Here is a 27,842-nt window from a genome sequence, read left to right on the forward strand (position 1 = left end):
ACAGGTGAGATCCTGCCTAAAAAAAAAACCCCAAAAAACCAGGCAGACCGAGGCCCTGTCTCAAAAACAACAACAACAACAAAACCCAGAAGTGCTTGACTTTTTTCATTTATTCACTTATATTAATAAATATTTACTTGTTGACTACCCATGTATCAAACATAGTACCAGGTGCTAATAAATACAACAGAAAACAAAATATCAAGTCCCTCAGCAAACCGCCTACAATAGAACACAAATTATATCTGATTCTTCTTTTTCAGACACCCCAAATGCAATCATTAGCAAATCCTGAATGGTCAAATTTAAATATATATCTCCAATCTGACAACTTCTCACAACCCTAACTCTACCATCTCACCTAAGCCATCACTATCTTTTCCTGAATTACTGCAGTAGCCTCCAAAGTTTCTCCTTGTTTCTGTCCATTATTCATTTTCAATCTCTTCAGTACACAGCAGCCAAACTGATGAGATCATGTCGTGTCATTACTCTGTGTGAAGCCCTCCAGTAGCTTCCAGTATCCATGACAGCCAAGGTAATTACAATGATCTAATCCATCTATCTTCTCCCGCCTCTAACATATCTCCTGCTAGTCTCTGTTCTCACTCACTGTGCTTCAGCCACAGTGGCCTCCTTGTTGACCCTGAACACAAGCAGACACACTGCTGCCTTATGGACTTGGCATCTATTAATATTTTCTTTGATCTAGTACGCTCTTCATTAAGTAACTGCACAGCTTTGATCCCTTTCTTCTTTCAGATCTTCACTTAAATGTCACCTTCTTTTAGTGATGCTTCCTATGAAACTGCCTGCTACACTGTCAAATATTTGTTGACCAAATGAATACTCAGATGGGGGAAGTCCAGTTTTACATTATCAAATAAATTTAAAGACATCGTAATTTCACATTATACTTTAAAGGGAACAACTACCATATTTTCTCATACAAGCTCTGGTAAGATATAACAAGTGCCAATTGTGTTGAGGAAAGCCAATTTTTATGGACATCAAAATATAACTGGGGGCACAAAACCTCAGTAATCATGAATATGATAGTTACAAATTTTTTCAGCTTTACTGTGTATGAAATGGTTCTGTAATTTACATACATTATTTTAAATCCTGATTGCAAGATTAGTTATGAGTATCCATACTGCATAACATATAGAATGTAAAGTTACCAGATATGAAACGGTAGAAATTAGGGATGTTAGCCAATAGGTTGATGTGTCACATCAAAGCAGCTGAGAAGCAGGGGAAGAGATCCTGGGATAGCAAAGTTCTGTGATTTAAAAAAGTAATAAATAACTGAGCAGGTCTGCCCTAAAATCTGAAGGTTCCATGGCAGAGTTTAAGAATTACCACTGTAAACAATTAAAAATTAAAATAATCAGACTGAATGACCAACTACTGTATTTCCTTAATAATAAAGGTAATTCTCTGTCTAAAAATTTGAGATAGATGAGCTAGTACACTGTATTGTTTAAGAGTGGAGTCCCTGGAGCCAGACTTCTTCAGTGTAATTGTTGCTTGTCCATTACTTATTAGCTATTTGACTTTGAAGAGGTTATTCACCCTTTCTGTGCCTCAGCTTCTACATCTATAAAATGTGGATGAATATCTACCACATTGAGTTGTGAGAATCAAATAAATAAATATAAGTAAAGGGCTCAGAATACTGCATGATACACAGTTAAGTGTTCAGTAAATGCTGTTATTCTAAAAAATAACTTCTATTACAGGAATACATATCTTTTTTTCAAAATTAACTTCAAAAATTTGAAAAGCCAAACTCTGAAACTATTTACATCAGTAAATTTCAAACAATTTTTTTAAGCAACAGAGCTCTTACCCCTTAACTCTCCACATCAAATCTCATGTAGAACCCCAATATGTAGAACAAATAAAAATGGAGCTATTGTGGTTCAGAGTCAAGAGGCCTGGAGTGCCCTAGCACTCCTTAGCCTCCCTCCCAGTATACCCATCCACTACAACCCCTGAAGCACCTCTAAAAGACCCAAGAGCTCTACAAAACATGTTGACAATCATTAGTCTAGATGAAACATGAGTGAGCTATTCTTTTGGGATGGATCCACCATGTCCATATTTCTTATTATCGATGCCAGAATATTCTTAGAATAATGATTTCAATATAAATCAAGTTCCCTTTAATAATAAAATTTCTCTTTTAAATAAAGCATTTTAAAATAAAGGGAAAAAGGATTATTAATTTGTTACTAATAAAGCAGTGTTTTCACAAACAAGTTTGATGTATAAAAGCTGTATTGCAGTCAAGGGCAGGGACTCACCTACAGATGAGCTAGAAGGAGGATCCTGGCTGGTGGAGGGGAGATCTGACTCATCAGATGCTTGAACTGGCTCTTCCTCCTGCTGGCTATCAATTTCTAGGCCTGCTTCTGAACTAATACTAAGAAAAAGAAAAATTAATTAGAAAATACGAAACTGATCCTACAGTCTATCCTAAATTATATCCACTCTTTTAAATCAATTTTATCACGTAAGTAATCCGAGCTCCCTTAAACAAAAAAATTACAGACTGACTTGTAACCACACATATTTTTCAAAGGAAAGGGGGGGGAAGAGAGCTCAAGTTGGTTTTTCCTCATTCCTTTTCTCACTATGACATGTTTCAATTTTACTTTATGATTTTCCTCTTCTTACGTTTCCTTTTGACAAGGATGTTCACATTCTTGACACTCATAAGAAATATATGGTCCAGATTTTGATAAATTTCAAAACAACATTTTAGGAAAGCACAGTACTTAAAAAGTTCACAATAGTCACACTATTAATTAGTATGCCAGTAGCTAAACCATGGGCTCTAGCCCAGATGAGATAGGCTATGGGTATGTAAAATTCCTGGCTCAGTGGCTACATCCATCTTTCTCTCTTCCATTCAAGACACAAATGAGGGAGACAGTACAAGAATAACATGAATCTGCTCCAGTTTAAGTCATTTGAAAACTTCAGTATAAAATGACTACAAAAATTAGCCAGGTGTGGTGTTGGCGCCTGTAATCCCAGCTACTTGGGAGGCTGAGGCACAGAACTGCTTGAACCTGGGAGGTGGAGGCTGCAGTGAGCCGAGATTGCGCCACTGCACTCCAGCCTGGGTGACAGAGCAAGACTCCGTCTCAAAAAAAAAAAAAAAAAAAAAAAAGAAAAAGAAAACGGCTTAGCCAATTGTTTCTTGCCTAAAGGAAAACAAAAGTAAAAGTCTGCTGAGACTAAAGCAAGCAAAAACAACAAAATAAACTTTTACCCTTCAGATTCTGCCTCCACAAATACTTCATCTCCATCATCACCTGTTGCTGTTTCATTTGTTGTAGATAAAGTGCCAGTGGATGTAGTCACCATTGGAACAGATTGAGAGGCATGTTCCGAAGCATCAGAGGTGGTGCTCTCAGTAAATACAGTCACTTTAAAAAGAAAAGACAAGAAAAAGAACTTTAAAACTTTGTGGTTTATCCAATTTTTAGCCAGAATATATTTCACAGGTTTTCATTTTACCAATAAAACAGAACCTATTATCTGCCTTTGATCCCTACCTGGGGCTGCTACTTGTAGTGGAGTAGTGGGAACACTTCGGCCACCTGACTCTTCTTCATGAGCTAGGAACAGGGGTGTTTCGTACATTCCTAAACCTAAAGACAATTCTGAATATTAATGACTGAAAAAAACATAAAATTGTCAACAAGCCAGGGATCTGAAAGAAAAATATTAATTATTGGAGATACACAACTTTACTAAAGACCACAATTTAATTATTCCATCAAGCAAAAATCCATCTCCCAAACTTTTATTTATTTAATTTTATTTTAGAGACAGGGTCTCGTTCTGTCACTCAAGTTAGAGTGCAGTGACACCACCATAGCTCACTGTAGCCTGAAACTCCTGGGCTCAAGAGATCCTCTCACCTCAGCCTCCCAAGGAGCTAGGGCTACCAACACAGGCCCAGCTAATTATTTTTCATTTTTGCAGAGACAGGGGTCAGTCTCGTTATGTTGTCAAGGCTGCACCTGAACTCTTGACCTCAAGTGATCCTTCTGCCTTGGCCTCCCGAAGTTCTGGGATTACAAGTGTGAGCCACTGTACCTGGCCTCAAAATTTTAAATACAATTTCAAAGACATCCTTTAAACTTTCTAACACTAAAGTGCCCTTAAAACATTAGCTAAAATGCTGTTAAGAGTTTCATACAAGCTAATTTTACTGAGTATACAACTACGGATGTTAATTACTTTGTAATTAACAAAAGTAATTACCAAGGTTACAAAGTTTAGTAAGTGTTGGCATTCCAATTTAAGCCTAGATCTGATGCCCAAGTCTAGGAAATTGTATTAACATACAAAGTCACAAAATCACATAACATTTTAAATTTATAAAGTCAACTTACAATTTCATATGAGGCCTTCAGTGTTAGAACTAATATGCTAAACAAGCAGATGTTATGTTAAATGACTTTTATGAGGGCTAAAGATTGAGCTTATTATAATAGTAGTATGCATTCTCTATTCATTTACCAAGTGCCAGACAGCTTCCCAGAAATAAAGAGGGTAATATGGATTCCAACTGAGGATTAAAAGGTAATCAATTCTACAAATTGCATAATTCACATGTGGAAAACTAGCTAATTCTACTACTTAATGTAGTGGCCATTTTATTCCACATATTTTGATCTTTTATTTTTTGTTTTTTCAAGGAATGTTAATACAAAAAATATAACTAGCCTCAGACATTTAATTAGGAATGTTACAAGCGTCAAACTGTAAACAGAAAACATGCTGCATTCCTTCTAACAACTTTAAAATGGCTAGTAGTACCCATATTTATTGGTTCAACACATATTCCTGAATACTTAAACTACATGTATGACATTACACCAGGAGCCAGAAGAAATACTAATGTAAAAGCTAATCCTTATGTTAAAAGAAATCAGAACTTTGTCGGAAAGGTAAGACAAGTTTATTATTAAAGGCAGTGCTTAATAAGTATATTACAGCATTTAAAAAAGTAAATTAGCAAACAAGATCAATTTTAAAAATATTTATATTTGCTCTTTTATCCCCCTTAAATCACATCACAATAGTTGATTACCAAATACATACAAATCCAGGAGATCTAAAGGTTTAACTATTTACCTCCTTGAGAAGCAAGCTGGCCAAGATCAGAGTGACTAGAACTTGTTTGTGGCATATCTTCAGGTGGCCCAAACCGGAATCTAGGGACACCAGCAACCTGTGGTGAACTAAATGGACAAAAACTAATTTAAGATGAAATTTAAAGTTAACCTATTTAAAGCACAATGGTGAAAAGAATATAGGAAGAAGGAAGAATGAACACCAACAAACTGGGAAGGAAATAGATTGAAAACAAAGTCTATTTATTTTAAAGGGTTTCTTACATATAAAAATCCTTTTATACTATCAGGTGTCAATGAATTTAGCAATAATATGAATAACCTGCGACTTATATGTAAATAATTTTCAGCTCTCCTGAACTATGCCTCACATTTCTTGAATGTCTCAGATATCCTCACATAGATATATGGAAAGCAACACAAACTCAACATGAAACATAACAGTTAGAATGAAGTCATGAGACAAAGTTTTATCTTAGTTTTCATTTAGTCATAGAAAAATCAAGTCACCTGTCTAGCTTATTAAGAGTTCACTAGCTAGCTCCCAAGGTTTAGGAAACTTCTAATATTAGATAGCTAAAAACTTGCTTTTTTCCTTATCCTAATACCACTATCATTTATTTTTCTGCCTATAATTCAGGACATAAAACTTAGCATTATTTAACTCTGCCTATCTTTCCTTAGCTAGTGAGCTATTAATGTCTTTAGGAAACATGGAGTTCAGGAAGTGGTGACTTCTAGAGGCATAGGAGTAGTGACATTTATTTGAGTGAAGATGCTGTTGATTGCTGGTACTCAGAATTCTTCATGTTTATTGGAGTGAGTCTCTTCCTGAGTGCTGACTTTCAGAAGGAGGGAGCTGAAATCGATTGGTTGGCTTGTAAAAATGTGTTAGCCAAGGTAAATTGTGTCTAACTGAGCAAGTTTAAAACTGGTTCTAACTGCCACATGTTACCACATCTACAGAACAATCAACCTTTCCCCAAGTTTGTAGAAATTTGTAAGTTCCGATCTTCGAATATATCCTGTTATGCAACTAATACCTCAGCCACAAATAAATGTGTATACTTTCACATGGAGAGCCTTTCAACCCTTTAAGAGGAGTGGTATAGCATAACACTTAACACAGGTCTTATAGCCAGACTAACTGGTTTGAAACTAAAAACTGCTACTTCGTTGCTGTCTGACCTCTGGCAAATTTGTTAACATGTCTGTGTTTCAGTATACTATAAGATGACAACATGAATAATGTCTACCCTCATAAGGTATGAGGATTAAATAAACTAATGCATGAAAATGCTCAATAAATGCTAAGTATTCTTTCCCAAGACTGAATTCAATATCATCCCCATTAAATCATCTCATATTCTTTCTCCTTAGTTGTTGAAATAAATTACTTCTTCATTTGTATTAACAAAGCCTACTGCTTATTTCTCTATTATCCTTCTACATTGTTTACATTAGTTAGTTGCTCATTTGCTTAGCTTTCACAAGAATACTATAAATTATGATCATTATAATTACCAACACTTAACAACTATAAAGCAATTTATCATGAGTCAGGTAATATCCTAAACATGTTAACACAAATTAACTGATTCACTTAAGTCTTTTAACTTATGCAATAGAAATTATTCTACTGTTATTCCCATTTTTAAAATGAAGGTGCTCACTGAACAGAGAACCTAAGGAACTTGCTACTACTAGTTAACAGTAGAGTTAGGTTTCAAACACAGGCATTCTGACTCTAGAGGCCATGTTCTTAAAGATTCTTCTATTGTCTTTTACTTTAAATTCTTGGTAGAAGTAACTGTATGTCATTGACCTCTGTATAATTTTCCCCAACAATACATCCTCAACTGACCTACCACAAGTACTTCTTAGTACACAGTAGAGAGGGACTCAACAAATAATGAGTTAACCAAACGATAAACAAACTAACAGAGAAAGACTAAAAGTTTAATGAGTTACAAAATGTTTCCCTTTCATTAACTTACTGAATTGCTTCAGCAAATCCATCAGTACGATGTGGCACCACAAGAGTTGGAGTACTTGGAACTGTTCTGTCTTCATCATCAAAAAAATGCTGTTGCTAAAACAAAGATAGAACACAGAGTTAACAGGCAAAACACCACACATATGGACTATATAAATACTGCTGAAGAAATGAATTACTTTTACATAATGGGTAAGTACTTACCATGCCACCTATTCCTGGAGTCAACTGAAGCCCACGTCCTACAGACTGCCTTCGGGTCATCTGAATTCTCTGCATGTCAAGAAAAAGGAATTACATTTGCTTTAAGAAATGAGGCAATGAAACAAACACCAAATATCAACAGATACAGCTTATTATGCTGCCAACAAAATAGTTAGCAGATAGGTAATTAGGACATTTTCCCAGGAAAACCTGCCAAGAAATCACTTTTAGTCAATGACAAATTTTTAACTACAGTCTATAATATGAACCAATACAAATCATTCTATTAACCAACAGATCAATCATTAACCAATACTTAAATTTAAACAGATCTAATACCATCTTGCATGTAAACAACTTTAATTCCTATTTCCTTAGCTGGAAGTGTTAGCAAGTATTCTTTTGGAGTTCAAACAGCAGTATTGCCTTTTAAACTGTTTTCCAGTTAAGACAATTCTAAATGGATAGATTGTATATATTTTTGCAGCCTCCATACATGATCCTTTAAGACTTGATATTTTCCCATGATGAAGTTATTTTCACTAGTGACATTTTAGTAGAATCTATATTTGACAGTGTTTACACATACTATTTTATAGGGTAAAACTTAGGCTAAATTAACAGAACCTTTGTGCTTTTCCTACTCTTTTTGCAAGTGCTTTTGATTAAGAGATGACTGACCCTACTACATGCTAAATATAAGGGGGTCATACATACCTTCATTAAATTTAAAAGTTAAAATATGTGACTATCAACAAATGAGAAAAAATATTCTTAAGTACGACAGAAATTCCTTTCTCTTTTATAAATACGTGCACTGTACAGAAAGAAACCTTCAAATCAGACAATGGTGAGCTGCTAAAATGTACTTTAATTAAAACTCAAGAAAATCTTTCTTTTCTCACTTGAGAAATAACGAACAGAATTTTATTTGCTATGACTATAACCATTTCAATGTATGCACAACTTTTAGTAACGCTTGCCTTTCTAAATATCCCTCAGAGATTAGTTTCAGTTCAAAGAATTTTTTTAAAATGTGCCAAAATACCAAAAAGTTCATAGGATTGCTAATTTAAAAAACCGAGAGAGAGAGAGAGAAACACATAATGGAAAGGGAGAAAAGCCAAGATTTTTTCAAGTTCATTTTTCATAATGACCAGTACTTTTAATACCTGAACTGGTGGTCCCAACTCCTGAGGTGGAGCATGAATGGTCAGTCTTGGGGGAAGTGGATGTGGTGGGCGTCTAGGTGACTGAGGTGCTCGAGGGGCCTGTCTTTCAGATGCTGATGATGGCTGTTGTTCTCTAGAAACCTCCTGAGAAAAGGAAGATTCTGCAGCACCTGTATTTCCTTCACCTATAGGAAAAGAGAAATTTACTTTTGAACTGCTAAATTTACGACAAAAAAACTTGGACAATCCCTAGAAGTATAAATCTTGCCAACAGGAATGTTCACCGCACTAATATTTTCAGAAGTAAGGTAGTGAGATGTGATGGAAACAAATGTGGGCTTTATACCCAGAGATAATGGGATCTGTACTTATTAGCTGTGTGGCTTTGGGCATGTCCCTTAACCTCTTTGAGTCTATTTTTTGGTTGGTTAATAGAGCAAATGTAACCTCCAAGTATGGTCTTTCTAAAATGGCTTTTCTAAAGAGTTCAGATAATGAACATAAAGCCCTTAGCTCAACACATGGTAAACATCTAACAAAATTAAAGTAAACATTTAATAAAATAAAACTAAAATTAACATTTAATAAGTTTGGGTTATATAATTTTTAATAAAGTAGGCAAGTTGCCTAAAGGTTAGACTACTAGAGAATCAGTATTAACAATCAAACAGGATAAAGACAGAGGAAAAGCCTTACAACTACATTTTAATCTTTTGGTTTCCCCGAATTTTGAATTTTCACAAATGTCTCTCAAATGTCTGAGTATTCTTCTACATACACTGTAGCAACAAAAGAAGCCATCTTCTACTATGAAAAGTTGAACAGGATGCCACAGAATTTCGTAGTTTAAAAGTCTGAGGTCTAGATTCAGATCTTTGCTCTAACACTTAAGCTACTTAGCTACTTAGTAAGCTATGTGACACCTCAAGTGACTTTACTTCTGTGATTCAGATTTTTCATTGGTACCTAAACCTTATTAAGTTTACTATAAGAATTAAACAATTCAATACAAGTATAGTTGCTTGAAATGTACTCAAATCCATCCATTAATTTTATTTGGGCCACTAGGCCTATTTTTGCTTGGTTGCAAAAATAAAAATAAAAAAAATAGGAAAAGGAAGGAAGGAGGGAAGAAAGGAGGGAGGGAAGGAAAGAGGGAAGGAAGGAAGGAGGGAAGAAAGGAAGGAAACAAGGAAGGAAGGAGGGAGGAAGGGAGGGAAGGCAGGCAGGCTGGCCTAGAGCAGCAAAAATTGTTCCCTCTACATTTCAACTATGTGATACACAAAAAGTGTTTCTTAATCTACGAATTGTTTATAAAATGTAAATTGTTGTTCAAAGTATATCAATTTCTCATCTCCCTTTAAAAGTAAGAATAGTATTACTTATTGTATGGCTTAATATTCATTAATGTATTTTTCTCTTAAAAAATTTAAAAGTTTAAATTTGTGTCTGTTCTTGCTTTATTAAAATGAGAATACACCTTGCCCTTTTAAATACCCAGGCCTCTACAGAAACCCAGATACAATATTTTCCCATTAGTCTAAACAGCTAAGGTTTTATTTACTATGTCAACACTAATGATTTTGGCTTCATATCAGTTGTTAGTTATATCCAGATAATCACTAATCCTTTAATACACATTCCAAAATAAAACTATTTTCTACAACTTCCATACTCTTTTAATGCCCACAACTTTTCAGTGGACCTCTAGGACTTATCCTTTCCAAGATTTAATAAAATATATGCTACATTGATTCAAAAATCTTTTATTCATTGGAAAACCAGAACATACTGCAACGCTCCAATAGTCCCAAATCTTGAAGCATGCAGCTTGATTAGACTGACCTCCTCTGGTTGTGAATTGCTGTTACAAGTAGTCCCTAATTAAATTTTTCCTCTTAATGGCAGCATACAGCATCTACAAAACCGTAAGGGTTACAAAATGTTTGCATCTTACAGCAGTCCAATGAGGCAGAGAAAGAGTATAACGACAGCACCTAACAATCATAAATATAGTAGACTTTTTATGACAGCGTAACAGTCACAAAGCTAGAGCAGGGGCCAATCTCTTTCTTACCAATTCACTAAATAAATTTATATATTATAATTAAGTGCAATTCTAGTTTAGGAAATACCAGAGATACTCAATTCAAAAAAGACTAATAAAAATCTCACCAATGTTTTGAGAATCAGCAGCTCTCTGATTACCTTCACCTCCACCCATACTTTCTTCTGTTTCTGTACCTGGATCAGTCCCATCGCCACCCTAAAAACAAAACATGATAACATAATGCGCAAATAAAATAGGTACGTTAAAAAAACCGGACAGAATAATTAACCAAACCAAACCACAACAAAAACAAATAACTAATAATAACAAAAACAAAAAACAAAACAAATGAACAAAACCTCCAAAGGTTTTAGTGAATTTCATAAGCCTTTCTATATCCTTGGAAAACATTAAGTTCAAGAAAGCTCTCAGAAAGAACTATGAATGGTCAAAATTCTAGCCAGTTACCTCAGCATCATCAGCTTCATAACCATCATTGCCATCGGCACTACCAGTTCCTTCATTACTATCTTCACCCTCGTCTCCCATCCCTGTGTCATCTTCATCATCATCATCATCTTCCTCATCCTCTTCATAATCCTAGTAGAAAGTTCCCCAGGTATGAAAAAAAGTTTAGAATATGGCCCACATGCTCTGCATATCTAGATACCACATTTAGAAATTTAAGTGACGCATTAGTCAGAAGACTAGGAATTGTCCTGAGAGTTGTAATGGGATTAGTACAGCAGCACCAGATATCACAACTGTGATACTTGCTGGAATTAGTACAATAATGATCAATTCTGAATTCTAACTGTTTGCATGAGATTGTTCAAAGATAATATAGACCTTAGGTGTCAGCAAAATGTCAAGTGGTCCACTTTATTCTAAATTTAAACAGGTGGGGCTGAAGAAAATGATAAAATTACACTATATCAGGAGCTTTTAAAAAAATGTTGTTTTATTAATCTAAAATGAGAAGCTGTCAATATAGGATTTAAACCCCAAAATAAAATACACAATTTGACCTTATATACATAAAATACACTTTATATATAATAAAATGACAAAAATGAATTATGGGGCTCCAAGAGGAAACAAAAATAATTCTTGTTTCTTCTTTTTATCTCCAGAAACCATAGCACTTACAATTAAAGCCATACAGTCACTTACCAATAAGACTTAAAATTAGGTCTAATTGAGAACAAATCCTAAAAGACTCACGAATCATCAAAAAACCAAAATAAAACAAAATTTTAAAAATGGGCTTTCCATCACTGGCTCTACACTACTTTTCATTATAAAATGTTGATTTCTGAACTAATTAAGATAGAAGAAAAAAACAATATAATCTACTTAAGCTGACTGGGAACCAGAATTTACAGCCAATGCATTAGTATCCCAAGGATTTGAGCACTTTCATCCAATAGTTTAAAAACACTAGATGATTTCAAAACAAATTTACCTCATGTTCTCCATCATTTTCATCATCATCCTCTTCTTCATCATCACTGTCAATTACAATGACATCATCTCCTTTGCCTTGACCATCCTGGGATGAAGTTGTTGTTTGCTGATCTGATTGAAGTGGTCCAAGATCTATTTGTAGAGACTGAGAGGTTTCTTCACTGTCTTCCATAGGTGTATAATCTCCCTGGGTAACTCCCTTTGAAAATAAAAAAGCAAGAAAAAAATTAAAAGCCCTATAAACGTACCTAAAACTATATGTGAGGTATTATTATAGGTCAAAGTAAAGAATAATGAGTACTTATGGACTAGCAGCATTTAATTTAATTTAATTTATTTTATTTTATTTTTTTGAGACAGAGTCTTGGTCTTGTCACCCGGCTGGAGTGCAATGGCGCAACCTCAGCTCACCAAAACCTCCGCCCCACTGGGTTCAAGCAATTCTCCTGCCTCAGCATCTTGAGTAGCTGGGACTATGGGCACCCCCACCACGTCTGGCTAATTTTTTGTATTTTTAGTAGAGATGGGTTTTCACCATGTTGGCCAGGCTGGTCTCGAACTCCTGACTTCAAGTGATCTGCCCACCTTGGCCTCCCAAAGTGCTCGGATTACAGGTGTGAGCTACCTCAGCCAGCTGCATTTAATTTTAAAAATGGTACTTCAAGTATTTTTGAAGAAAGAAGCTGAACCTTTGAGTTTCCTTAATGTCTTCCTATAGAAGAATTATCATAAATCTTATTGGTTAACACTCCAGGAAAAAGAGAAAAAAATATAAACAAATATTATGTATTCAAAACTTTAGTGTGATATCATATATTAGTGCTGTGAGACAGAAATATGTAATTTTAAATTTTTTAGTAGCTGCTTTAAAAAAAAGGTGAAATCAATTTTAATAATATACTTAACCAATATACCCAAAATATTATTTCAACATGTCATCAATGTAAAAATTATTAACCAGATATTTCACATTTTAAAATTTCTACTAAGTCTTCAAAAATCTGATGTATATTTTATATTTATACCAATCTGGACAGCCATTTCTCAGTTGCTCAATGGCCAGTGTGGAGAGTGTACAATACGGCTACAGACCAAAGTCAGAAAAAAAAAAAAAAAACATACTCATGGGTCTGCAGTGTTTTAAGAGAAGGTTTCCCCAAACTAGAACTAATTTGGAAATGCACTGAATAAATAAGCTATTACCATTGTCTTTTCACAAAGAAAAGCACTGAATACCTAAGTTATTATCATTGTCTTTTTACAAAGAACTTCTTCCCTCCCCAAAACTCCAATTATTCCAAGCCTTCACACCAAAATAAATTTATCAGATACTAGATAATTCCTTGCTCAATCTATTTCCACAATTCTATTTTGTTAACTACTGAAATAAACTATTATTTTAACTTCATTTATAACATTTACTATCAAAAGTTAAATGTCGTTTTGGCTTAAGCACTCACTAAAATCATTTTTTCATATAAGCCAGCAACAATATCTTTTAAACTAAGACATTCATAAAAAATTACATGTGCCATAATGGAAAAAATGAGTAAGTCATGATTTAATTTAAAAAGTGCCTCAAAGTGACATGCTTATTTCAGAAAAAGCATCACTTGTAAAGAACATCTGCTTCACTGTCAGAAAATCAGAAAAATAAACTGTTACACATTCAGTAGACAATGCTAGAAGGGTGGAATAAAAATCCAAATGGTATTCTGGAGTCACAGACAATTTTGCCAATTTCGAGAAAAAGCTTTCGCAGAAGATTTCAGTATAATTTAACGAAGTCTGACAAGAAAGCAGAAATTCACATCTTATTATTTTCAAATTATTATGTTCTTCAGAAACAATGCTCTCTGAGGACAGATGAAAAAGATATCAATTATAGTATGCTCTGAATAACTTATCTAAAATGCCTGGGTCCAGAAGTGTTTCAGATTTTGGATTTTTTAGGATTTTGGAATATTTGCATATCCATAGAGATATCTATAAGATCCAAGCATAAATGCAAAATTCATTTATGTTTCATATATACCTTATACACACAGCCTGAAGTTAATATGACACAGTAATTTTAATAGTTTGTGTGTAAAATGAGGTTTCGACTGTTTTGACTGTGGCCCATCACATTAGGTCAGCTGTGGAACATTACACATGTGGCTTGCACATTGGCACCTAAAAAGTTTTGAATTTTCAAATTAGGGATGTTCGACCTGTACTACATATTCATCTGAAGATTTAGTTTAGTGTTTTCAGTCAAAGAAAGCTGGTAAAATTAGCTTACAAAATTAATGCAGCTAAGAAACTAAAATTTACTTGCGATATGGCTATTTATGGTTAGCTTGAGATAATTCCTTAATTTTACATGGATAAAGTAATTATAGCATAATATGATTCAGAAAGTTTATCCAGAGAAAAGTACTGTTTCAAGCTTAGGACAGTTGAAAACTACGCAGCCTGGGTTTGAATCTGAGTTCCAATGCTATGTGAACTTCGGTACACTACTTTATCTGGGTATCAGTTTCTGTAACTATGAGGTATAATGAAGATTAAATTAGTCAATAAATAAAAATTTCTTAGATCAACATTTGGCATATAGTAATGAGTTCGGTGTTAAACATTGATATTTAATTACTATCATATATTGTGATCTGAGAGACCAAAATAGATGCCATTTTGTCAACTAAGACAAACCCTAAGGTAAAGGAAACAAAAGTTACCTGTAGGTCAAGGGTTCAGGGCCTGGCTGGCATGGCAAATTTCTAAATTCATATATACAATTAAAAAAAATACGCCTTTGCTAAACTCCTCTAACTGGAGCTATCAGGCAAGTTATCAGACTCCTATCTCTGATTTACAATCCAGACCACTACAACTCTGACTGTAGACAGCACTGGCAAACAACTGCAGCAGATACCTTAAGCTAGTTTCAGCCTGCTTAAAGAGGCTGTGCACAAACTGTCTTTGTGTCCTGTAATTCATCTTTTGTTCACTCTTCACACAAAGAGCCAGATTCCAGCTCATTTTAGTGCTAAAACCCTGCCCCAAAGTGAACACACAATGTATATAATATAGGTTTACCTATTGTACATATGCTCAGTTCCCCTCATAAACATGTATAGCTTTTTCCCCAAATCTGCTGAATATGTATGACTCTATTGTGTAATAAGGACCCTGTGAGGCATATAACCACACCTGTCCCTGTCCTGTGTGAAGACAAAACACCTCTGGTCCATGCTGGAGACTATCTCTTCCTCATTAGTAAAACGATATCACTAATAAAGCTCTCCTTTCTATTAAACACTATTTAGCCACCCTGGGGGTCTTCTGGATGACAGTATGAATTCTCATTTTGTGGGACAGAGGGAAGAAAGGAAAGTAATAATACCCTGAGTGCCTAATATGTGGCAGGTACTACTTTAGGTATTTTACAGTACTAAAAATTGTATTTTTTGACAAATGAGACAATGCAGGGAATTAAGGACATGCTTTACAGTCACAAAGCTCACCTCATGCTTTGTAACTTCAGGGTCTATATTCTCTCCACTAGTAAAACTGCTCTAGAGGAAACTCAATGAGAGATCAAAAAATGAAGAGGTGCATAAATGCATTTCCTCTTATGGATTACTTTAATTCTGCAAGGCAAATAATACAGGGGAGTAAGAGAGAAGCAGCAAATGGGGCACTATGAATTAACTCGAGACGCAACCAGCACTCTTGTATTCCATGTAATTAAAATAGTGAAAAATATTGGCTCACAACTCTAAAAAATCTGGAAAACTGTGCTATATATGAACAAAAACATTTCCTTAATATAAGTTTAGAAGGCAGTACACTATACTCATAGGAGTAAAAGAAAGCAGACTCTGCAATGATTACTTTAATTTCATTAAACATAATAAGAACAAGTAAAAAAAAAAAAGACCAAATAATGTTTCAATCTGTCAAAGCTAATTTCATTCATGAAAAGCAACAGTTTGCTACTTTAGGTATGTTTTTACTTACTTCTCCAATAGAATCTTGAGAATCCTGGTTGTATACCTGAGTCTCCACCTCTCCATCAGTACTTTCTTCTGCCATAACTTCTTCCTGTATCATAATACACTAATATATTAACCACATCAGTGTAGTAGATGAAGATGAAGGGTTACCTGTTTTTGTTAGTTCTCTCATTTGAAAAAACCCTTCGAATCTTTAATTTTATGAAACTATAGAAAAATAAAAAAATTTTTATTTAAAAATTATAATCACATTCCTCCTCAGTATACACAAAACAAGGTTTATGAACATTAATACATGCTAATACAATTAATTTAGTAGCCTTAATGTTTGATTTGAAACCTGCTTCATTACAATTTAAACTTAACAACAAAAAGGAATATAATTTTAGTTAATCTTAGAAAAAGACAGCAAGTAACAGTTTATGTCCATGATATTTAAAAGCTTTGAGATGAAATTCAATTTATGTTTTTATAACTGTGTTTTTTTATTGAAATAGAAACAAATTAAAGATATGCAAGAACATAAAACACTGTTGGCAACAATACCTGGGTTGTCAGTGGAATCTTTGTAGAAAGTTCAATAAAAGTGTTTTCCAGATAATACATTTTGGTCCCGAAAGGTTAATTTTCTCTAGGCTATAACTGAAAACAGTACCTTAAACCTACTGGTAAAGGTTAAAATCGACAAAAAGAACTTTATGCACCTCAGTTCCTACGGGTGTAACGCTTTTCAACTTCTTTGGAAGAGGCATTTCCACTGTATCATCAGAGACTTGGTCTGATGCTTCTATGGTGCTATCCTCTTCCTCTTCACGTGTACGCTTTGGCAAAGAAGAACTGGGGGTAGCCGAAACTTTGAAATTACATAAATCTTGAATTAGAGCATGATCATAACTCAATTTAGATAAAGATAATTTACCCAATATGGTCACTTAACTAAAGGAGAACACAGTAAACATTTAATTGTACAGATTATTAAAATACGCTCAACCAACTCCTAGATCAATGCATCAACATAATTTGTTTCTGCTAAGCTATGGGTAAACAAAGAGCAACTTACGCTCTGAGTCAATGTTTTTATATCAACCCATGCTTTGCTTAATAAAGCCAACCAATTTTTACAATATATCTGATTCACTGAGATTGTACTAATATGTTGTTATTTACAAAGTTTACATGGGACCTTCTACAAAACTCAGGACTCCTTGAATAAGAAAAAATGTACACTGTATGTAAATCAGTATATAGTCTTATCTTAGGTGTCTTTTAGTCCTCAGGACCTCTGTTAAATTACATACAATATGTTTTGTGTTAGTAGGTAAAACCAGTAAAAAATGTAACTGGAGGGGGAGAATCATCTTAATGACAAACAACTGATCTAAAAGTCATATTCAGCAGTAAACATGAAATACAATGTTAGTAATACATCCATTCATTCTAATATCTGGTAGAAAGCAAGTATGCACAAAGAATACTTGTGATATGTATTATATCCAAGATATCATAATTGTATAGGTTTACTCTAACTTCATTTGTACAAAGAACACTCAAGATATATTCAAGATATATAACTCAAGATATACTCGAGATCTTATAAATGCATAGGTCTACTCTGATTTCATTTTAAAATTAATCTTACCTGTGCCAAATACTGCTGTGGAAGTAGAAGGCCGCTCAACTGGTGAACTCTGAACAACCTCTACTATGTTTGAAGATAACTCCTGACTGACAGGCTCAATCTGAGGATGACTCTGTTGGGTGGGTTGCACAAAAGCTGTAGCCTGTGTTTGTTGCTGAACAGTTAAAATAGGTTGAGATATAGAAGGCTGGACATTAGGACTAGTAGAACGAACGGATCCACTTGTGCTTCCAAAAACTGGAACATGTTCCACAGGCCCTTCTGACTGCATAGCTGAAAAAATAATTATAATGCTGAATATAAACCTTCTACTTTCATCAAAGCTGAAATTATCTTTCCCTATTCTGCGGTAAATGTCACCTTTCACAAGGATTCTCTTGGCACTTAGTAGACAAATACACTGTGGGTAAAGGTAATGTATTACGGATTTTTAAATTCCCTATGTAATTGATACGGTAGCATATAATAAAATGTTGGCTGAATTAATAAATAAATAAGTATCCGAAACTGATTTTGCATCTATTCATTTAAATTACTGTTGAATAAAATTAATAAAATTAAGCTGGAAGTAAAATTAGAATTTTTCATTAAGCATCATTTTGTTTTTAATTGATATAACAGATAGTAAATATAATTAGTAATATATTTAGTTTATTCGATGTAGTTGAAATAAAACATTCTCTATTTTCATAGCACAGATACACTTGAATAACTTACTGAATTCTAACATTTATCAAGATAAGAATATAAGGAAATATGCAGGTAGCAAAGTTTTACTGAACACCTACTGTGGAGTTAGGTAAAGGGATTAAACAATAAGAAGCCAAGATTTTTGCCCTTGAGGAGCTCAAGGTAGTGGAGTAAAAAAGCATGTATACCACAGAATAAAATACAAAGTTGTAATTGCTGTAATGAGTAACAGAGTGTCATGGGAAAAAACTGAAGAAAGCAATGAAATGGTCAGGTTCAGTGAGAAAGCAATGTTGGGTTGAGCCAGTAATTCAGTATGATTTTCCAAAGTGGATTTCATATATTCTTTGTCATTACAAGTGAAAATTTTGGTCCTAGAAGTATGTACTTCAAATATTAAACACCCATTTTTATAATGATGCTGACTTCAGCTGTACTGGATGCTTCATTTATCTTTGAAATTACTGTCATCTTCTCATAATAAATCTAAATAAGCAATCAGTCTAATCAGATCTGTATTATTTCACTAACCTTCCTGTGATTCCACTTGTGTAGTGGGCATCACTGTAGCTGTTGGGGTAGTAGTGGGATTTGTAACAGTTGCAGGTGTAACCATTGGGCGGATACTAGCCCTGGGTGTTGACTTATTTCCAGCCAAAGCTGCAGCTGTCACTTTACTTGGAGTAGACACAACAGGAGTTGGCTTGATATTGGCTGTTGGTGGGTCTGATGTGCTGGCACTAATAGAGGAGAAAATGCAAGAATAATTAATAACAAATTATTACACAAATACTTTTAAAAACACAGTGAGTACAGGTCTCTATTTTTTTGTTCACTAAATATTTCAGAGCCTTATTAAAGCTGTTTTGAATTTAAGCATTAAAAACTATACAGAGAATGCTCCAGCGTGGTGCATCCTGACAATGCAGAATGTATCCAGCTGTTGAATTGGTGAACCCAAGTCTCAGCCCAGCATTTTATATCTGTCATCATGTAATATCACGGGGAAAATCAGTAGCAGCCTTAGAAACCAACTGTAAACTAAAAGATGAGAGATGTTTTCTCTGTCACAAAGCTTCATCTGATAGGACTGAAAGTATGCTGAAAACAAGTTGGCAAACATATGATACAGTTTTGCAGAGAAAATAACTCTTTAGATTATGTTTTTACAACAGAATACACAGATTTCTGTTTCCTAAACAGAAAGATCACTAGATATTACCCGAGCTTTAAAAGAAAAAGACTATGAAATAACTAAAACTCACATTCCTCTTTCACCAGAAGCTGGAGTTGTTTTCAACGTGATCTGTCTCTGCTGTTCAGGGACCTATAAAGAGAAAGCTCTTGATTGTTGTTCCTAGCCCACAAGAGTCCACTAAAAATGCTACAAAAAATATTTCACTATTGTTAATTCTCTCTGCACACGTTGAATTTTAGCCAAAATTCACTCTGACAAAGGCTCCTATGTCACCAGGCACTTTCAAGTAAAGTGTACAAAGAAGAACAATTTGTTACTTAAGCAGAATTAGCTAATCACCTTATTAGAAGGTTCTTGAGGCTCATCTCTCTGCTCAAGGTGTCTCTCTTGATGCTCCCTGAGTTCTCTTTCCAAGCGACTAATTCGACCTTCATATTGGGACTTTAGAGCAGTAATACGAACATCCAATTCGTCTTTCTGCTGATCTAAGGCTCCATTCCTTTGTTTAAGCTCCTCATTTTCTTTAGTTAGCTGATCTTTTACACCTAAAGAAGTAACCAGGTGATTATATTAATATTATAATCAAACATTTAAAACAACATTTATGCACTTAATTGACACATGGTCACATCAGATTCTACTACTGTAACATCTACATTAGTTATGATATACTATATATCTCAATGAGCAAAGTTCTAAGTACATTCATGTTTTAATTTATTACTAGAATATAAAATATACTCACTCCAACATAAAAATTTACTTTTTCCTAACTAAAATCTCAACAAACTAAAGATCTGGGTTAGCAGAAGCCCTTTTATATTTCAATGTATCATTCAATTCATTATTATGAATTGCAAAATTTTTATTTCATATAATCTACAGCACTGTTTAAAAATAATTCAAGAACTTTTAAAATCAAGTAAGTTTTTAGGACATTGTCTTAGAGATCATTTAAAAAAAAAAATGCCTGTAACAAAACCCAACTGGTTTGACATTTTATTTAACTACTCAGCAGACAGGCAACGCTGAATAAACCCCTGAGCCTTGAAGAACTAGGTTCTTCATAAATTTGACATGATACTCTCCCCGAAGAGCTAGAGGGGCCCTCTACCAAATGAGGCACAAAAAAATCCCTGGACTGGTAAAGATCTTTATGCAGTCTACATAAGGTGTGTAGGCAGCATGGTCTGGGCTCAAAGGATCTCTGTCACAAGATACAATTGTTATTCATGAAAGCAGAAGGATAGCAGTACTCCATTATCTACGGCCAGCCAACAATTGAGAAAAATTTCATCATATCAAGGACATCCTCATCACTTGAAAATTAGGGTTGCTCTTTGTGTCCAACTAATTATTCCTAATATTTAAGGCACGCACACACACAGACACAAACACACCCTTCATAGTAGATACCTTTTATTTCTATTCCATTTAATTTTAAGCCTGCAACACACAACCAACTTTCACTACCAAGTTCAAACTTTAAACAGGTATTTACCAGCTAAGTGTGCAATTTTTGATTTTGCTGCTACAATAGCCTTTCTGGTTTTTTCTTCCTTTTCAGTTATCTGTTGTCGGAGCTGCTCCTCCTGTGTGGTTCTATCTTGAAGATCCTGACGAAGTCGTGAAAGTTCAGACTGAAGTTGCACACTCTGTTCCTGGAGATTTCTTGCTTCTGTCTCTTTTTCAGATAATGTCTTTAAAGGAAAACAAAGTATTTACCATGGAATTCAATCATTTCAATACAAACGGTATGTGGTAGCAACTTAAAGTATAACTTATTAATTTGCTCTTTAAAAGATTAAATAGAAGTATAAAAATGGTGGTCAGACCAACTAAATGCACACCTGAAGATGACTGGGTACTACTTACATACATGAGCCACTCCAAGTAAAAAGAATAAAATGTATCCATTCCCACAGGGTAAGAGAAAGTGTCAAGAGAAAGTGTCGGTAGTTAGAGCTTATTTCTTTAGGTGTATAACAGGAAAGAATTAGGAACAGACTGTTCTCACACTCATACCTTCTGCAGATTCTCTACTTGACTCTCGAGTGATTTTGATTTTGTTTCAGCTTGGTTGAGTGTTTCTTTGAGTTCCTGCATTTCCTGGACTAAAACATGCTGTTCCTGATGGTCTCCAGAGGACTGAGCCGATGTCTCCATAACCTAAGACAACAAACAGTAAGAATACACTTACATATTTATGTTTAGTAATTCCATTTCTGCAAGTTTGTCTAAGAAAATAATCACAGCTTTGCAAAGAAACTTTATCCTTGAAGGTATTCAAAACAGAATTTTCTATGAAACAACTGTAATCTCCAAAAACGGGCAACTAGTTGTGGTTTTCCACATAACTGAATACTAAACAGCTAATCAAAATGATGCATTATAGTTGAATTTTCAACACTGAACTGCATTTTCATAATAATGAATCAAGTGAAAAAAGCAGACTACAAAAGAATATAAGCATATAATATTATTTCTTTGAAAAAACATTGCTTACATGTATGAAAAGGGATACTAATGTACTAATAGTGGCTAAAACAAAGGGGTAGTAATTGCGAATTTTTTTCTTTATTTTCTAATCCAACATGTAATAAATACGTAATTCTCAATATACAAATTCCTTACCTTCAGGAATTAAAAGCAACATTTAGATTCAAAACATAAATATAATAAAGATTTCTCAACTTTTTTGATAGGTGGTTAACCTAAATAATTTATTTAAAACTATACAAAACCTGATTAGTCATCATTTTTAAATATCCAACGGTAATTACCAATGAGTTATAAGAACATAGCTTTGAAAATGGAGAGTACTTGAAAGGTGAAAACTGAACCAAAATATCTAGTATTTACCAAAATTTGTGAGTTTATAATGCATTTTCAGCATATTAAATAACTAATCTTAAATAAAGATATCATATATGGTTACACGAGTTCAGTATCTAAAAGCTAGTAATATTCAAAATTACAAAGAAATAAGATTTTGTAACATTCATCCTAATTTTGTTTTGTAAGAAAAGCTTCTTCAAAATACCTTATCTTGTTGTGCTTTAAGTTCTTCATATTGAGTCTTGTACCTACGTCCAATTTTCTTTACTTGAGTAATAGTTTTGACTTTTTCTTGGATATCAATTATTTTGGCATCTAAGTCCTTCTGGATGGTTTCCTTTTCAGTTCTTACTTTATTTAGATCTTCCTTCAGACTCTGAATTAAGTTCTGGTTGTTAGTCAAAGATGCATTTGATCTTTAAAAAATGGAGGAAAAAATAAAGATTAAATATATGAGATGTTTTTCAAATTTTGAAGTTCAATGTAACTTTACGTTATACTGCTTTAATAAATTTTTTTTTGAAGATCCTAAAAAATACCTGCATACTTCAAAGGTAAGACCTTACAAATTCACAGCCCTTCGGCAAGATCTTATTACATAGGTTTACATGTGCATTTTAGAGATGAGAAAAACGGAGTTATCAGTGGTCAAGTAACATGCGCAATTTCACAAACTAAAATCAAGTGATGGTACCCAGATTTTAATTCAGACTTCTTGAGAGCAAAACCCACCCTCTTTCTACTGCATTGAGTATTGTCAAATTTTTTCTGTAAAGGGCTGGATATTAGAATATGCTATACTTTGCAAGCCACAAAGTCTTTGCTGCATTTTTCTTCAACAATGCTTTAAAAAAATAAAAATCAGTCTTAGCTTATAGGCTGTGCAAAACCAAATCATGGGTCACATTTGGTCTGTGGGCTATAGTTTGCCAACGCCTATACTATATCCTGGACTGAACTTGAAATCAGATGGCCTGAATTAAGAGTACGGGTTAATTTTGAACTGAACTTGAAATCAGATGGTCTGAATTAGGTAGTCAATCTTTTTGAATCTTAGGTTCTTCATTTTTAAGATTAAAATATAACTCTTCTACTTAATATGCTAGACTATTGCTATAAAGAAAATATATATACATAAGTATGTATAAAAAACACAAAAATTTGTAAGTTGTAAAGCAATATATAAATAGGGCCATGATATGGGCAAATTACACTAAAGTTTAAAAAAAGGTAAACCGGAAACATTAATATTTAATCTCTTAATTTTAAAGGGGCAACACTTTGCTATTAGTTCATTAAGAAAAAATTAATACTTAAAAACTTCCCTTGGCCAGGCATGATGGCTCATGCCTGTAATCCCAGCTCTTAGGGAGGCAGAAGTGCGAGGACAGCTTGAGCCCAGGAGTTTGAGACCTGCCTGGCCAACAGAGGGAAACACTGTTCTCCACAAAAAGGAACAAAAAAGCCAAAACGATAAAACCCACTTGCCTTACAGAGTCACAGATATAAGCTAACCAAAACAACAGCAACAACAACAACAACAAAAACTACTTGTAAAAGTCTTTGATAGCTATAAATTTAGCTTTAGACTTCTACTGAGTAGCTCTTTAAAAAATAAAATATAGAGAAATAATTATCTATAAGGAGGATATTCTCACATATACTTTATATATGAGGGCATAATATTAAATCACTGCTTGACTCTACAAAGTAGACGCAAGTCAGATATGGGTGCTCTAGCACTTTCCATTCTTTCTAAAACCACGAGGCAGGCACTTGGGGAGTCATGTAAATAAGTAAAATAAACATCTTTAAGATTTTATATATTATATACGATTTAAGGCTTCTTTCAATATACCTTGCAATTTCAGCTTTAAGTCTACCAATTTCTTCTGTCAACTGTTGAATACGCTTAGTATGAACTTCCTTTTCAGAAAGGAGCTTCCGATATTCTTCTGTATCTGGATCTTTCTGTTGACTTACTAGATGCTAGAATAACAAAAATGCTTACTTGATTTTTTTAGGTTTTATGAAACAAATGTGCTATAATAAAATGGAAGAATATCTGATTATGTTTACATTAGGTGTCTTGCATGTAAAGTAATCAAGCATGGAACTACAAGATACTAAGATCAAACTTAGCTTTGGTTTGGCTAAGAAGTCTAGCCAAAATGGAAGAGGAAAAAAAATCAAATGTCATTAACTGCTCATTATATTTTCATATTTATGAATAAACATTTCAGATTAGTTAGAAGCCAAATAAAGGGATCCAAGGAATCAAAACTTTCAATATTAAGTACCTAATTTCATTGAAGTGACATTTAAAAGAAAAAGAAATATAGATAATGTATTACAAGTTAAACACACAAACCTTCTGTAGATGCCAGGTAACATGCTTTACGTGTATTACATTTTTTATCACACGAAAGGTGATAAGAGTGTCCCTCATTTTACAAATGAGGAAAACTAAAGCTCCAAGAGGTTAAGAAACTCTCCCAAGTCATATACCTAATACATGCAAGGCAGATTTCTAACCTTTTGTTTGAGTAAAGAGCTGAGTTTCTAACCACAGTATGTTACATGGTTTCATCTCCCTAAAAACGTTCCAGTGAACAAGTCTTTTTAAAGTGCTTCAATAAATTCAATAAAGTATACAGATTCCTAGTTTGCTTTTTTTTGAGACAGCGTCTCCCTCTCTCACCCAGGCTAGCATACAGTAGCATGATCACAACTCACTGTAGCTTCGACCACCTAGGCTCAAGTAATCCTCTGGCCTCAGCCTCCCAAGCAGATGGGACTACAGGCATGCACCACCATGCTCAGCTAATTTTTAATTTTTTGTAGAGATGGAGTCTCACTACATTGCCCAGGCTGGTCTCAAACTTCTGGGCTCAAGCAATCCTCCCATCTTGGCCTCCCAAAGTGCTGGGATTACAGGCATGAGCCACCATGTCTGGCCTCAGATTTCTATTTTCATGTATAAAAATATTTTAGAGATAAAATGAAAGCCTAAAACTTTTAAATTATGGAAAATAAAGTAACTGCTTTTTAGAAATGTATATAATGCAACAAAAATTTTTAATAAATTGGGTTCTGTTTAACATGTCAAATATTTACATGTATTAATAACATAATAGACTTTCACTAATAAACACAATTTTCACTAGTTCTTCAAATATTTTTATCCCCCTAAGTTTCCCCTATTATTAAAAACACATGTTTCCATGTTTTGGAAGAGTTTTAACTGCATTTACCTGGTTACGTGCTTTCCAACGTTTGACATCCTCTTCCAACAGCTTCTTCTCTGCCTGCAACATACCGCTTTTCTCACTCAGCTCAGCATTTGCTTCTTGTAAGGGTAAAATATCTAACTCCAGTTTTCTTACCTGAAAGTCATGCCAATATTTAACAACAAATGTAAAAATTCATTTATTATTAAAAATAACATGCTTCCACTCTTGATAACCAAGCAACAAACCTTTGCTTGCATTTGCTGTAGATCCTGTTCTAGTCTCTCCTTTTCTTCTCTTAGCATTTTATTGGTCTCCATAACTACATTCATTGTTTCAGTTTTCTTCATCAGTTCTTCATGCTGAGCCATTGTTTTTGCAGTTACCTAAACATTTCAAATAAATATACATACCAACATCTAACAATAGTTGAAAGTCTACCTTCCTATGAGCTCAAATCCTCCCTACAACAAAGTAAAGAGGATTTAAGTTTCAACTTTTTGAACTAAAATTTTGGAAAGTTCATGTTTACTTTTCTGTGAGGCATGCTAACTGCACAGTTTAAACAAATACAAGAATTACAAAGATAAAAGTGAAAAGATGCTACAAATCCCACCAACAAAGTATTAACATTAGGTAAAAATATCAATCCAAATCTCTATTTTTTTCTTTCTATATCTTTTTTTTCCTTGCTGCACTAAATTCAGTTATTAGTTCTAAAATGTTATTTTAATCTCAGTTTATTCCCTCTTGTTCAGAAATCTCTTTATTTTGATCCTTTGTTCCATCATTTTGGTTATGAGAAATTTTACTGAATTACCTGTGAAGAAGTTTTCCTTCTCATAGGGTATAATTATCCATCTTTTGCATTTGGTATATTACTTTCTTCCTCCACTATTTTCAAAGCTATAGCATATTTCATGGTTGCCATGCTACACTGTTCAAGCTTAGACAGACATATTATTATTATTATTATTATTGTTTTATTAGTTTTTGAGATGGAGTCTCGTTCTCTCGCCCAGGCTGGAGTCCAGTGGCATGATCTTGGCTCACTGCAAGCTCCACCTCCCAGGTTCACACCATTCTCCTGCCTCAGCCTCCCGAGTAGCTGAGACTACAGGAGCCTGACACCACGCCCGGCTAATTTTTTTATATTTTAGTAGAGATGGGGTTTCACCATGTTAGGCAGGATGGTCTCGATCTCCTGACCTCATGATCCACCTGCCTTGGCCTCCCAAAGTGCAGGGTTACAGGCGTGAGCCACCGCGCCCGGCCCATTATATTACTTTTTATATAATCCATGTTACTTATTGACTCTCTTCTTCCTGTATTTAAGAGTTGGTTTCCCCCTGTGAACTTGTTCGTGGGCAGGCATTTTCTAGTATTTACTTTCTATAGCCCAAAGGAAAAAAAAAGGAAGCAGAAAAGACTGAAACAATATGCAATCTTTATTACAGACTCTGATTCTGTCCCTTTTCCTCCAAGTATTAACTCCATTGAACTGGAGGCTCTATTATTTCCATAGTGAGATACATTTGAATTAAACAGGATATAATTCTGGAAACTTTAGCTTCTGCTGAACACATAAATCCCATAAACTTCATTATTTACTTTTCCCTGTTCAATGGTTTCTTAATAGTCATTCTGACTACTTATCAGTTAAAAGAGGTGAATGTTTTAAGATCTTAATTTCCTTCCTTCTAGATGTGGGGGTATATTACTGTAGCTCCTAAGAATGAAGTAACTCAACAATAAGCTTTGGGTGGTAGTGTGGTGTAAGGAGTCAAGCTTGTGTTATTACCACCCATTTCACTACCACAGCTTCTTTTCCTTTGGTTGTTAGTTTTTACTACTTTTTGCTCCTTGGGTGAGAAAGATATTCTGTAGCAGTTTAAATCACTTTATCTTAGAATGACTATCCACATGTATAAACCATAACTATAATAAATTAAGACAGTTGGAATTTATTAAGCACTCACTACATACCAGACATGCTTTTAAATGCCTCATGTGCACAAACTGAATTAATCCTCATTATTATCCAAATATTACAGATGAAGAAACTAAGGGCAGGGAAGTTAAACAATGTACTCAACGCCACAGCTAAATGGTATGAAGCTAGAATCTGAAACCAGGCAGTGTGGTTACAGAGCCTTTATTTTTAAGCACTATACTGTATTAGTGTTTAACAAAAG

At 34.2% G+C, this 27,842-nt stretch overlaps 1 protein-coding gene across 1 annotated transcript in view; it reads right to left on the reverse strand.

Moving 5' to 3' along the window:
• Positions 1 to 27,842, reverse strand: part of TPR (translocated promoter region, nuclear basket protein) — a 64,555-nt gene that overhangs the window by 1,327 nt on the left and 35,386 nt on the right. The window contains exons 29-50 of the mRNA XM_010365913.2: positions 25,896 to 26,033; positions 25,672 to 25,803; positions 24,276 to 24,406; positions 22,623 to 22,833; positions 21,605 to 21,748; positions 21,081 to 21,279; positions 19,919 to 20,124; positions 19,647 to 19,708; positions 18,913 to 19,121; positions 17,692 to 17,964; positions 16,757 to 16,905; positions 16,057 to 16,140; positions 12,050 to 12,250; positions 11,053 to 11,184; positions 10,710 to 10,800; positions 8,535 to 8,719; positions 7,363 to 7,431; positions 7,160 to 7,254; positions 5,164 to 5,270; positions 3,573 to 3,668; positions 3,287 to 3,443; positions 2,313 to 2,431 (exon numbers count right to left, since the gene is read on the reverse strand). Of these exons, the coding sequence (XP_010364215.2) occupies positions 2,313 to 2,431; positions 3,287 to 3,443; positions 3,573 to 3,668; positions 5,164 to 5,270; positions 7,160 to 7,254; positions 7,363 to 7,431; positions 8,535 to 8,719; positions 10,710 to 10,800; positions 11,053 to 11,184; positions 12,050 to 12,250; positions 16,057 to 16,140; positions 16,757 to 16,905; positions 17,692 to 17,964; positions 18,913 to 19,121; positions 19,647 to 19,708; positions 19,919 to 20,124; positions 21,081 to 21,279; positions 21,605 to 21,748; positions 22,623 to 22,833; positions 24,276 to 24,406; positions 25,672 to 25,803; positions 25,896 to 26,033 (3,190 nt within the window). The remainder of the gene's footprint in view (positions 1 to 2,312; positions 2,432 to 3,286; positions 3,444 to 3,572; positions 3,669 to 5,163; positions 5,271 to 7,159; positions 7,255 to 7,362; positions 7,432 to 8,534; positions 8,720 to 10,709; positions 10,801 to 11,052; positions 11,185 to 12,049; positions 12,251 to 16,056; positions 16,141 to 16,756; positions 16,906 to 17,691; positions 17,965 to 18,912; positions 19,122 to 19,646; positions 19,709 to 19,918; positions 20,125 to 21,080; positions 21,280 to 21,604; positions 21,749 to 22,622; positions 22,834 to 24,275; positions 24,407 to 25,671; positions 25,804 to 25,895; positions 26,034 to 27,842) is intronic.

The sequence above is a fragment of the Rhinopithecus roxellana genome, chromosome 8 (assembly GCF_007565055.1).
Source record: "Rhinopithecus roxellana isolate Shanxi Qingling chromosome 8, ASM756505v1, whole genome shotgun sequence".
NCBI lineage: Eukaryota > Metazoa > Chordata > Mammalia > Primates > Cercopithecidae > Rhinopithecus > Rhinopithecus roxellana.